Genomic DNA, 12,144 nt, shown 5'->3' with positions numbered 1-12,144 from the left:
CCGTGTTTGCTTATTGCATACGTTATTGCGTAGACATAGATAAAGTTGGAATTTCAGCCGTAAAGTAAAGCGAAGACGAGCAGTAGCTCGTCGCACAAAACACATCACTCTTTCCCATACACATCGACTCCTACTCGCGCGCTTTCCCACAATTCTCACTTCGAACACGTAAATATGCAAAAGCGCCGACATTTGTCATACGCGCAGCGACTTTTCATGAAGAAAAAAAAATTTCAGCTTCCAAAGGAGAGACGCGGCAATTTATTTTTAGTGTCCCTCGTTACACACACACACACACTCGTGCGCGTAACAAAGAGCGGTGTAAGACGGCGTCGTTTTTCCATCGGGTACACACACACACACGGAGCAAAAGCCCGTCATTGTGCGAGGAGCGCGTGCCGCGACTGTTTAACGTAAAAAGAGGAAAAAAATGCTCGAGAAATCGCGCGCCGTGTTTTGAGCATCGTCGCAGCGTTGCTGCTGCTGTCTGTGTATTATACGAAAGCCTCGTTCGGTATTCGACGGGCGCGCGTGAATAATGAGCCGAACGGCGACGATAAGGTTTTAGATGTGTGTATGGATATATGCTTCGTTATGTGCTTGTAAGTAGCCATAGAAGCAGACACGGGAGTTGGTGTATGATAAAGAGGAAAAATTTGTGCGAGGTTTCCTGGGCTGGGAATTCTTTTTTTTCGGAGTTATTTTTCAGAAGCATGTGCGATTGGGAGATGAATGAGCTGAAATTTCAGGGTGGAGATGGATGTGTAGAGACGTGAAGAGGTTTATAATTTCGAAGGGGTGGCTTAATGTTCTTCGATGTTTCATCCGAGTAAATTCGCGCCGAACTAGATCAGACAATTTAAAATGTCAATCAACTCGAGCATACGACGAGTAAAAATCAGTCGTATAGATTGGACAAAAAATTCCCGATAATTAGCGCAACAGACGTTCGGTAGCCGGTGTACACATTAGAGCTCTCGTAATTATAAAAATACAATCGATCCCCAGGCACGATAAGCCCCCGCGCAAGCAGTTCACTCAGCTCCTGCGCAGCCGCCCTACATAATGAATTCACCAAGACAAAAAAGCCTCAGCGCAGCTCAGATAGAAAGTCACGTCTGGATAATTCGAACAGAAGCAGATGTCACGGACGACTGCAGTATATATACATAAACAGAGGGAAATAAGAAATGCCCAGGCAGTAGTGTATAGAGTGAGCGATTGTTATTCAGCTTTTTTCCGCGAGGCGCGAATACAATCGTATCGGCCGTATATCCCGTGAGAAGAGGAAGGAGGAGCTGAGGAGAGGAGAGGAGAAATGCTGTGTATGGAAGAGAGTAAGATAATGGCAAGCGATTCTCAGGTCAGAAAGCGTAAACGAGGTATTATTCGCGATCCCGGGAATGTACGCGCCTTGAAAGAGAGAGAGAGAGAGAAAGATCTTATCGCTGGGAGGAGGATGTAAAAAGTGCCCTGTACTATACTATACGCTTCCTTCCTGCAGCGCCGCCGAGATCTATCGAACTTAATTGATGCGAAGAGTTGCAACTAGTTTACTCGGTGGAGAGAGAAAGAGCTACGCCTGCCTGCGTCTATTATATGCTGCGCTTTTCGGAGTCTATTGTCTTGGGAGAGAGAGATCGGTGCTCGTGATTTCTCGAAAGTCGAAATCGTGTAAGTAACGGTTCGGATTTGGATAATTAGTATAATATCGTGTAGGTATTGGCTGGAAGTTCGGAGCACATAATGGCTCGTCTCGTGTATTTTTTATGAGAAAGCTTCTTCTTATCTCTACGTACTTTGTAATTGTCGGTTATAATAGGTGTGTACACAGCGATATCCTCCCCCACAGGATGCGCTCATACCTATATCGCCGCCCGGATATCATCATAATCGAGTAATAGTCCTCGTTTCCCTTATTCGCGAATTTTCTCCCAAATTCTTCCACCCCATCGTCATCATCTGCCTATACTCTCCTGCTACACCCATAATCGCGCATTACCTATTCATGCATTATCGAGTGGGCGCGTGCGCGAAAAGAATAAGGGCAAAAAAGTAAAAAACCGACCGACCGCTGGCGCGTGCAGCTTGTGGCCTTCGGCGGCGTGTGTCGATGCTTACGCGCGTAAAAATCGGCCCAGATTTCTTTCTTTCTTTCCGCGCCGCCGCGGGCACCTGCGCCGCCAAGAGAGAAAGAGAGAGAGATAGACGGTTGCTCGTTTCTGCGCCGATTTTTCGTCGAGATTATTTTTGAATTACCGATATGTACGATGATTATATGAAGCACGTGGCGCGTGTTATACGTGTCTGCTGGTGTATAAAGGAGGTTTATGGGCCGACGTATGTAGCAGCGTGAAATTGATGGGGACTTATTACTTGATGGATTTCACGGGATGTGTGCGATCGCGGCGCGAAGGTTGATGCGGTGCTGCGGGAGTTATGATGATTGCGTTGGGCTTTATTATTCCAGCAATGAAAATAAATCAACGATAGTCGTTACCCGAAAACAAGCGAGCTTCGCTCCACACCTCGAAGCAAAGCCCAAAAAAAAAAAAAAAAAAACCATAATATCTGTTTAAAAGAAGATTCTTTATCAGAGCGCACAATGAGCGCTCCGCTCACTCAAATACACGTTCCCCCGAGAAGAATATTCGTGTACAACACAGGCCGCTCACAAAATAAAGAAAGTCAGAAGCGTACACCTCTCTCGAGATTAGACGCGCCTCTGAAACACACGCAGACACACACATACATCTCTGCACCTGATTGAAAGACATAATACCCGCGTAGTAGCGTACAGGTGTCTACATCCTCGCCCGCTATTCACCTCGTCTCTCTCATTTGCCTCTGAATGTACGCGTCTCTCTCTCTCTCTCTCTCTCTCCCATTCTACGCATAGCATACATCCTCATAATACGGGTGGCCCGAAGCATCACCTCGCGCACGCACACGCGTATAGACAAGAGAAAATTCGAGGCAACTCGTTCGCATTGTCCTCCTCCTTCGACTACACACTTCCTGCCCACATCCTCATCGATGCGACGCTGATAAACCGCCTCGATAATTTTCGCGCTCATCGCTCGAGGCGAGCGTTTGTACCGCTTAGGCTAATGAGCGAGAGCGAGCCCCCAGATGCGGCGGCGCCCCCGCTTTCGAAGAGAGATAAAAAAGGGTTGGTTCCGCTCGATAGGCATCTCCATACGGCAATGCAGCCGGCCGAGAGCGCAGATCGAAGCGTTATAAACGGGGCCGCACGCGCAGATGCGCGCGCGCGACACTGATCTACGGCGCCTAGGTGCGCATTATCTTGCCGGCCCATCACTCAAACTGTCTTCTTCTCCTTGGCTGCTCGTTTGTACGCCTACTGCCGTGGCGGCGTTTTTGTCTGTGCATCGGATCGAAGAGGGATAACTCTTTGGGCACTTTGAGGGGGAGGACTGCTGCTGCACCTTGTGTGCACTTGGCCGCCGCCGCCGTTGCTGCTGCTGCTGCTGTTGTTACGGTTTTCCGATGGATTGGCTGCGTATAATAAAAAGCTGCTGCTTTGGCACCTGCGGCAGCTTCTGTGCGAAGAGAGCGAGAGAGACAGAGTTCACACTGCAACGAAAGGGGAAATATTTATAAGGAGCGGCGTAATTGACTATTACGAGATATGTATTTTAATGTGTGGTTGCGGGTATAAGAGGATCTTAGATTGTGGGGAGAGATTGCGGCGGAGACGTTTAACGGATATAATGTGGGTGCTGTGTGCGTATACGCTTGGGATATCGGCTATGGTATAGTTATAGACTTCTGAGGGAATACCTAGTGTGGGAGGATTTGGAATTTCTACGTTATGTTTCGATGCATCGAAGCGAAGGATGAATATCTCTTTAAAGCGACGTTTTGTAAAATCAGGGACAGATAGCGATGCACCACAGAGGATGAAGAAGAAAAACGTTGCCATGAAAAATTAACGCAGCCAGAGCTAAAACATACGTATTTATAAGCGTCATTGTTGAAGATTTCCTGTGTCGTGAATTCGCATATGGCCGGTTCGTTGCTGGCGGTATTATGTCTCAGGTGACTTTTCTATGGTTCACCTTAGTTGCGACATATGCTGCTCGCCATTTTCATAGTAGCATCGGGCAAACCGCTGCACATGGACGTATCCGGCTTAAATTGTCCAGGAGGACGGCGCACAATGACTATATAAGGACTAAATATCTCAATTCTGTGCAGACTTCACTCGTTCAAAGGAAATTTTTCATTGAATTATTCGATATTTTAACGATAGTTTGGCTGTACTCACGATCACGAATCTGCGAGCTGCGTGCTTTTCGCTTTCTCTCGATGTCCGATATATAGGTTATATAACCTGCGGAAGAATAAAAAAATGTTGCTTTATTTACGCCACGACACCGGCTATCAACCTTATCGCGCGCATCTCGCGCTACAAATCTACAATATTACACAAGCAAAGTTAGAATAAATTACGCAACTTGTAGAATCTTCCCTTCCGCCGCTTAACAAGCCACACGACTTTATCGATAACGACAAAGGACGTGCAAACATGCATATGCATCGGAAAACAAACACGTCCGATCAAGATGACTAACTCCCTCGAAAGCACGCGTGTCCGCCTCTCCATACATACATACAGATTATCACAAGTAAAAATCACATTTCGCTCAGCAGTCAGCAGTCCTCCGCACTCTGCAGCCGTCCCTCTCGTCCTGAAAAATCGCCGAGCAGGCAATTAGTGGCGGTTAATTAAAGCCGCAGCGACTCGACTCTCTCATCCTGTCCACACATGTATACAGTATAAGAAGTACAAACCGGCGAGTACATTATTGCACATTTCGCAGGTTTGCACTTCGCACACATGCCGTTAATGCCATCTGGCGTCGACGGACGGCTGCTCGAGCAGACGACGGCAGTCTCGGCCTCTTGACTCTTCTCTCGCTGTTCCGTGACGTCACAGTGTGGCACGAAAGAGCTGCCGAGGCTGGGAAAATGTTGCGATCACTGCTGTCGAATCGTAAGTTGCGATGTTTTTTCCCCCTGATTCGCGTCGTCGGCATTGTTTATCGCGAGGATTGCGAGGACGATGTCGAGGAGTCGATCGGCTTACTCCGATCGACCTTTTGAAGCTCGGCAATCGGCCGCGACGAGCTTGCATAACCTAAAAGATTGAGACTATTTTCATCGCGTTTATGTTTGTCTATGTACATACCTATGTATTTCGCGTCTGGTCTATTGCGTTTGTTTGGGAAATCGTTCATCTGCCCAAGACGTTTTAAAATCTCGCTGCAATGTTTCAAAACAAAATGCTCCGAAAGTTATGTAAAGTGCAATGTTGATATGTATAGAGGGACACATTGTACAAGCAGAGATACACAGCAGTAGCAACTTGTTTATCTTTTGCAGACACTTTCCAGCAAGGCCTGAGTTTGGTGGCTCGCAACAATGCCGCCATCCTGGGCAGTCAGGCTCCTCTCCTGGAGCACGCCAAGAAGATGGCAACAGAGGCTGTGCCCTCCAAGCCTATCGAGAAGGAATCCATAAGTCCATTCCCAAAGAAGACCAACGTGGTGGAGTATGCAATGGCTAGATTGGACGATTTGCTCAATTGGGGAAGAAAAGGTACCATTCGTCGAGTGCATGCTCTGCAACAGTTATCACAATTTGGATTTCATTCAAGGTTCCATGTGGCCGCTGACATTCGGTCTGGCCTGCTGTGCTGTGGAGATGATGCACATCGCTGCTCCCAGATACGATATGGACAGGTTTGGAGTTGTGTTCCGAGCTTCTCCCAGGCACGCTGATGTGATCATTGTGGCTGGTACCGTAACAAACAAAATGGCACCTGCTTTGAGAAAAGTTTACGACCAAATGCCTGATCCCAAATGGGTCATTTCCATGGGCAGCTGCGCCAATGGTGGAGGCTACTATCACTACAGTTACTCTGTTGTGAGAGGTTGCGACAGGATCATACCTGTGGACATTTACGTACCTGGTATGAATACCAACATTCATTGCTTTATTCAGAGAATTTATTCACTGCAGTAGAAGTAATTACATAATGGTGTTGTTTATTACAGGCTGTCCTCCCACTGCAGAAGCACTTCTTTATGGAGTCTTACAGTTGCAGAAAAAAGTCAAGCGTATGGAGACTACTCAAGTGTGGTATAGGAAGTAATCAAATTTGTTTCTGAGATTTAATTAAGTAGTAAGGTTATCAATTCGAGAAATTGTAAAAAAAAATTATGAATTACGATTACCAATACAAGCTGATTAAATCACGTTTGCAACTGGATTTCCATCATTGTACAGAGATTTTGTTAACTGAAAATGTTTTATTAGAATAAATTTAAAAAAAACTTGAAAGATGCAGATAAAACTATCTTCCTTACCAAGATTAATGATTCATTTATATTTCTTAATCATCCGTTTCGGAAAAAATAAATACACAAAATTGTACAAACAACGCATATTTGTTTTATTTGAATAAATATTTTGTTTAAATAACTTTTGTTTTAATGATGATTAAATATAATTTGAAATGAAAATGAAAAAACAGCTTGATCTGCATAAAATTTTAATTGAAATATTTACATTTATGACATAATTATTATTTTCTACATTACACCCTTTGAAAAATACAAGTGATAAGTACTATTTAAATTAATTACAAGTGAATGAGAATTATAACTCGTCTAAAGTCTAAAGAAATCGTCTTTTAATGCACTTATCCGCGATCAATTTGTTATGACATCCCAGCCAAGCACTTTCATTCTTTTTGACTTGGTACAGTATGTAAATTTACTTTGGAAATTTTATAAACTTTCTGAATTGTAATTTTACTCACTGCGCCATAAATAACGATCGCAACGCATAAATTATTTTTTTTAAATATAATCATAGGAATTATAAATAAAAAATACGATCTGGGTGAATATTCAGCCTACGTGAACATACATATTTTGCAGCAGTACATTTTATTTAAAAGGCGAAATCAATTTTCATAAAACATATAAGTATACTGAAAAATTATTAACAAATCCGTTTATTAAAAAGAATATATAATCATAATAATGGTCTAGAGATGATGACGGTGATATTCCTTTAGTATTATTTGCTACAAAGCTCATGCATGTTTGTATGTATATAGGTATATTAAGCAGAATTTACAAAAAGAAATTACTATCATATTTATATTGAATGCATGTATGTACATCTACACAACTAGCCACACGCTTATACAAAAATTACTTAAATCTATTATATTTAAACACTCGGCTTTTCTTTGTATACAATGGTGATATACAAAACGATTTTTGTACAAGATTAAACAAACATACTTTTCTTAAAATTTGTCACTCTTATATTACTTTTCATTTACCTGGCTTATCAATTTAAATTTGTACGTACGTCTTGGAGTGCAAGTTTCTAGTAATATTTTGATTCTAGAACCTTGATATCTAGATACAATCATACAGACCTATTTTTTTATTTTATTAATTTCTACTGTTTTGAAACTTACAGTTTCATTATTGTATTTTCTAAATAATCATATATTTTATTCAAATCACTTTTAACTTCTTGGTCCTAGATCAATAAGGAAAATCAATAGGACATTAACTAAATTTGCTGCATAATATTGTTGCCATTATTGGTATTATTATTATTATTATTATTATTATTATTTACAGTAATGCATCAGTTCTGAGCTTTTAAAAGATATTCAGACTTCGTCCTTTTGGGCATTTTAATTTTAAAATGTGCAACATGAGAAATACATACAATAGTAGTTAACAAATCTATCAACTTTTTGTATACTTCAATATTTACAATGTTGCTGTCCTCAAATTTAAAAATCTATAGTAGTAGTGCACAACTGATTCTACAATACGATTGGCCGATTTTTACAAATTCGTATCATTCATTTGGTACCCATAATATAATAATCAGTATTACAAATAATCCACGAGACCGAAAGATGGTGACTGGCATAATAAATAATGCAGAAGGAAATCTTCTACACAAATTAAATGATTATGTCTACCCTATCTAAGACGAATATTGCATAATAAATTCAGGCTTACGAAAACCTCTTCCTGTCATCGATTTGGCTTTGAAAAATTATATTCACTTCTAAAAAATTCTACCATAATATTTCTCATGTTTTTTCTAAGCCCAATGCTGTTTCATGTTGTAAAAAAAATTGTATTACCACTCAGTTGCAAAATACATTATAAGTAAATAAATTTTGTTTCTTGTTTCATAAAAGCACAAACAAACTGAATGTATTATGCAAAAATTCTTTCTACTTTTCATTATTTATATATATTTATATATGCTGTTTAATAAATTATTCGATTTTCGACGAGCTTATACATTTTTGCCGCCAAAAATCGATTAATGTTTTAAACATAAATACAACATGAGTGATAGTCATCCAACAAAATAATATATATCTAGTTCTTTTAACATATATTTATGCATTTAGGCGCTTCGAAGAAATATTTTAAAATTTGATTCGCTTTTTGTACTAGAAAGAAATGACGAAAAAGTTTCAAGTTTCCTCTAGTATCTTGTTCTACTTAATACACCGTGATAATTTCTAATATAATGAGAAATTAAGTAAACTTAAGGATACTATACACCAAAATCTGTACACATTGATCTAATAGATGGCTCAAGGTAATTTTTCGTTGGTTTTCTATAAATAAAATTTTGACGCATAATATCCTCAGCTAAATTTGTAGAAGAGTAAATCTGTATCTGTACCCTATAGGATTGCCTGCGATGTAGAAGCAGGCGAATTATTTGGTAGCATGGGAATCGGGCCTTCAGTCCATTGAATTAGAGAATGTTCGCTCATTTGTGTACTTTGGAAGTGATCCTTTAGAAGGGTTTGAGAAAATGTACAATGCATCTGATATGCTTCGTTTTCTCGAACACGATCATTGCATATTCTGTTTAGATCTAGATAGAAAAATGAAAGATTCGTTAGCTCAATAATTCTATCAAATTCATGAAAATATCAACTCAAGTTTTACCTTTTAAAATTGCTGTTGCCCACAACTGCACATGAACATCGGGTATTTTTGAAGCTAATTGCATAGCAGGTGTCACCATATTCATGGACTCTTTATTGTTTCCTAACGATAGGAATATATGACCAAGAAGTACAAGACTACACGACGTTAATCGGTTCAAATCTTCCGCATTTGCCATTTTCAGCGTTTCTCGAAGGTGCCTCCTACAAAGAAATCGTAAATTAATATATGCCGATGTATTATGTGACATGATATTTGTTACATGCATAAACAATTCATAATTACTTGGCTTCGTTATATCGAGCTCCGAAAAATGCTTGTAGACCCTGTACATAGTAAGCCGCCGCTCTTAAAGAATGCGAAAGAGACGGCAAAGTTTCTGGCTTTATCCTTTCTAACAATGGCCCTAAATGGTTGTCTCGCCTTGTCCTCAGATAGACTATCGCCAAATTCAGATTTGCAAACGTCACCAATTCGTTTTCTTGCGATTTCTAAAACAGGAATTATGACGAGTCTTTGAAGAAATGTATAACATCCAATGATGTGTAAACAATAAAATCGTATAGTATTACTAACGTTTAACGCTGATAAGAGTTGAGCTTCTGCTTCTTGCATACAATTCATAGACATGGCGTACAGACCAAGCAATACATGCAACTGTGCTCTGTGACTTTGCAGCAATTTAGGCTGTTGCCTGCACAACTGACAAGCTTGAGAAATTTCAGAAAGGGCTGCACTTTTGTTACCCATAACTAGTCGACACATCACTATGTGCTCCAACAGCATGAGTTGAAAAACCGAAAGAATAGGTTTGTTTTCAACAACTGAAGAAAAAAATTAGTTTCAGTCCTATTTGATGGACGCAATATTACATATCAAATAAACGTTATACATACGTTTTAAATTTTCTATTTGAGCCAGAGCTTTGTCAGTGTACTTTTGAGCTTTGTCCATGTAACCAGACTGCATGGAATGCATCACCGTGACCAAGTAAACAAGAACAAACAAGTGCTCCTTTGGCATCCAGATGAACATGTCACCTATGTGAGGGCCAGTGACAATCTCATCAGAAGGCCATGCAGGAGCCATGATTGTCTGTATACTTTGTTGCAATTGCTTCAAACACGGTTTCACACTCTTCACCTGTAAAATGTACACAATTACCAATCCACTAAAACGAAATCTTTTATCACAAACCAAATAACGCGGATTTTACCTGTCCAGACATCACGTTGTGACAAACTTGCAGTACCAGAAAGTACACCTTCAGGTATTCCTTCTGATGTGGATTACCTTGCCAGTTCTCTACCTGCTGTCCAGTGGAAAAGAGCAATGGAGCAGCCTCTGCAAACTTCTTGTCTATCAGCAATAGCATACACCGACTGAGAAGAAACAGGACCTTTGTGTAGTTGGCATTGCTTATCTGGGAATAGTCAGCACCAACAGCCAGCAAACCTCCAGCTGCGTTCAAGTCTTTCTCAGACGCGTGAATTTGCTGCAATCCAATGAAATAACATTACTCCCCTCTGCCAAAGCAGTTTCTTCCTGGTGCAAAAGAGATGAAAAAAAACTCACAGCCAGCTGGAATATGAGTCTACAGTGCCAGTAAACATTGTGCTGCGACAGCTCAATGGCCTTGCGCAGTATGCTCTGACTAAGACTGGACTGCTGCTGTTGCTCGTACAGCTCGGCCAGTATGCTAGCAGCTTCGAACTTGACATCGTCGAACTGGTTGATGGTCTGGCTCAGCTGCCACTGTGAGACAAAAGCCATTGACAAACAATCATAATCAATCTTCCTGCTCCAAAAACGAATGAAGGTTAAGTCAGACAGCAGTACTTACCGCTCGCTCGAGATGCGTCCGGGCGAGATCTATGTTCTTCGTGTGGGTGAGCAGTATGTTGCCGAGCTGCAGATGTGTCCTGGCCTCGACTCTCGGCGGTGGCTTGAAATTGAATACCGCCTGGAGACACTGGATGCAGGACTTGATGCTGGGAGGGTTGGAGGTTCGAAAGTTCTCGGCCAAGCCGAGCAGCGACAGATACCAAGCATCCTGGGATGACGCCATCTTCGCATGTCTCGCAGCGGCCCCAGGAGCTCTATACGTACGTGGAGAGGAGCTGCTCTATGAGACGGTGCAGCAGTCCCGCGCGCCGAGCGACTGACGCGCTCTTAAGTGCGAGAGAGAAAGAGCTCTTACACTCTTGCGCGACTTTCTCCGGAGCTTCTTTTCGTTGATGATATGTGTATTACAAGTGTTCTCTTGTTGTTGACACACACACAAACACACGCGTATGCAGATTAACTCAGCACTCGCGGATGAGGTTATTATTTGTTTTCAGCTGGAGACGAACCGGATCTGCATATCACAGTCGCGCATGCACCGATGCACGCGATGTATGTACATATATGACTGCGTGAGAGTGTGTATATATATATATATATATATATATATATATATATATATATAGTGTGTGCGGAGCGCTGCGGCTTGCGCGCGGCTCTGTGTCTACTTAAACAAAACAGAAAAGAAACGCCAAAACCGCGCAGCAGGAGTATCTGTACGTTCTACTATATCTATATATGTATGCGGAGCTGCATAAGCGCCAGTGGCAACCCGTTACAGTATTGTTGCGGTGTAGGCGCATGCGCGAGTCGCGCTTTTATAATTATAATTTTCGTGCGTTGTCATGCGCGCAATGATTCTCCGAAGGTATACTGTATAATGTTGTTTTATTGCGATTTTTTGTGAGGGACTTTGTTCTAATATGGTAAAATAAATGAAAGAAAGACGTATTTTTTTATACTAATGTCAGTATATTTATTGAGGAGTAACTAGAATAAATAATAACAGTGTTTTCGATGATGATAAATATATAGATAATTGAATTGTTCAAACGATTTACAACAGAAGGTTACACCTAAAACAATTCTCAAAGGAGATCTACTTTACCTTCTGTCTTGGACGCAAGTTCTCTACCTTACCAACAGCTTACAAAATTCAAATACTCATTTTCTAAGACAGCCAATATCTTTTTGTCATACGATAATCTCGCACAAAGAAATAAAGCACCGACACCAACTTTCATCGAAATTTATT

General features: G+C 41.2%; 2 protein-coding genes and 1 long non-coding RNA gene across 5 annotated transcripts in view; 1 reads left to right on the top strand and 2 right to left on the bottom strand.

Moving 5' to 3' along the window:
• Ndufs7 (NADH dehydrogenase (ubiquinone) Fe-S protein 7, 20kDa) overlaps positions 1 to 6,510 on the top strand; it is a 73,971-nt gene extending 67,461 nt beyond the window's left edge. Inside the window, exons 2-5 of one of the 2 annotated variants that reach the window (XM_032597706.1) lie at positions 4,848 to 5,020; positions 5,410 to 5,625; positions 5,684 to 5,998; positions 6,084 to 6,510. In XM_032597706.1, the coding sequence (XP_032453597.1) occupies positions 4,996 to 5,020; positions 5,410 to 5,625; positions 5,684 to 5,998; positions 6,084 to 6,181 (654 nt within the window). In that variant the 5' untranslated portion in view covers positions 4,848 to 4,995 and the 3' untranslated portion in view covers positions 6,182 to 6,510. 2 annotated transcript variants of the gene reach the window in all.
• On the bottom strand, positions 2,570 to 4,858 carry LOC116416807. The gene is made up of 4 exons (XR_004227134.1): positions 4,482 to 4,858; positions 4,292 to 4,357; positions 3,979 to 4,187; positions 2,570 to 3,597 (listed from the first exon to the last, which is right to left on the bottom strand). It is a non-coding gene; the product is annotated as an uncharacterized LOC116416807 (long non-coding RNA).
• Positions 6,511 to 7,020: 510 nt separating the features above from the next.
• LOC100122722 (MAU2 chromatid cohesion factor homolog) lies at positions 7,021 to 11,498 on the bottom strand. 2 transcript variants are annotated; one of them, XM_001606274.6, is made up of 8 exons: positions 10,888 to 11,459; positions 10,620 to 10,799; positions 10,261 to 10,539; positions 9,941 to 10,187; positions 9,621 to 9,868; positions 9,330 to 9,535; positions 9,045 to 9,247; positions 7,021 to 8,970 (listed from the first exon to the last, which is right to left on the bottom strand). In XM_001606274.6, exons 1-8 carry the CDS (start codon positions 11,110 to 11,112, stop codon positions 8,774 to 8,776), a joined length of 1,785 nt encoding a protein of 594 aa, XP_001606324.1. In that variant the 5' UTR covers positions 11,113 to 11,459; the 3' UTR covers positions 7,021 to 8,773. The 2 variants fall into 2 exon arrangements, with proteins under 2 accessions (XP_001606324.1, XP_016838914.1); XM_016983425.3 differs by having other exon boundaries at positions 7,023 to 8,970; positions 9,941 to 10,181; positions 10,888 to 11,498.
• Positions 11,499 to 12,144: the final 646 nt, after the last annotated feature.

The sequence above is a fragment of the Nasonia vitripennis genome, chromosome 3, assembly GCF_009193385.2.
Source record: "Nasonia vitripennis strain AsymCx chromosome 3, Nvit_psr_1.1, whole genome shotgun sequence".
In the NCBI taxonomy this organism is placed as follows: domain Eukaryota; kingdom Metazoa; phylum Arthropoda; class Insecta; order Hymenoptera; family Pteromalidae; genus Nasonia; species Nasonia vitripennis.
This window is presented reverse-complemented; position numbering and strand designations above follow the sequence as displayed.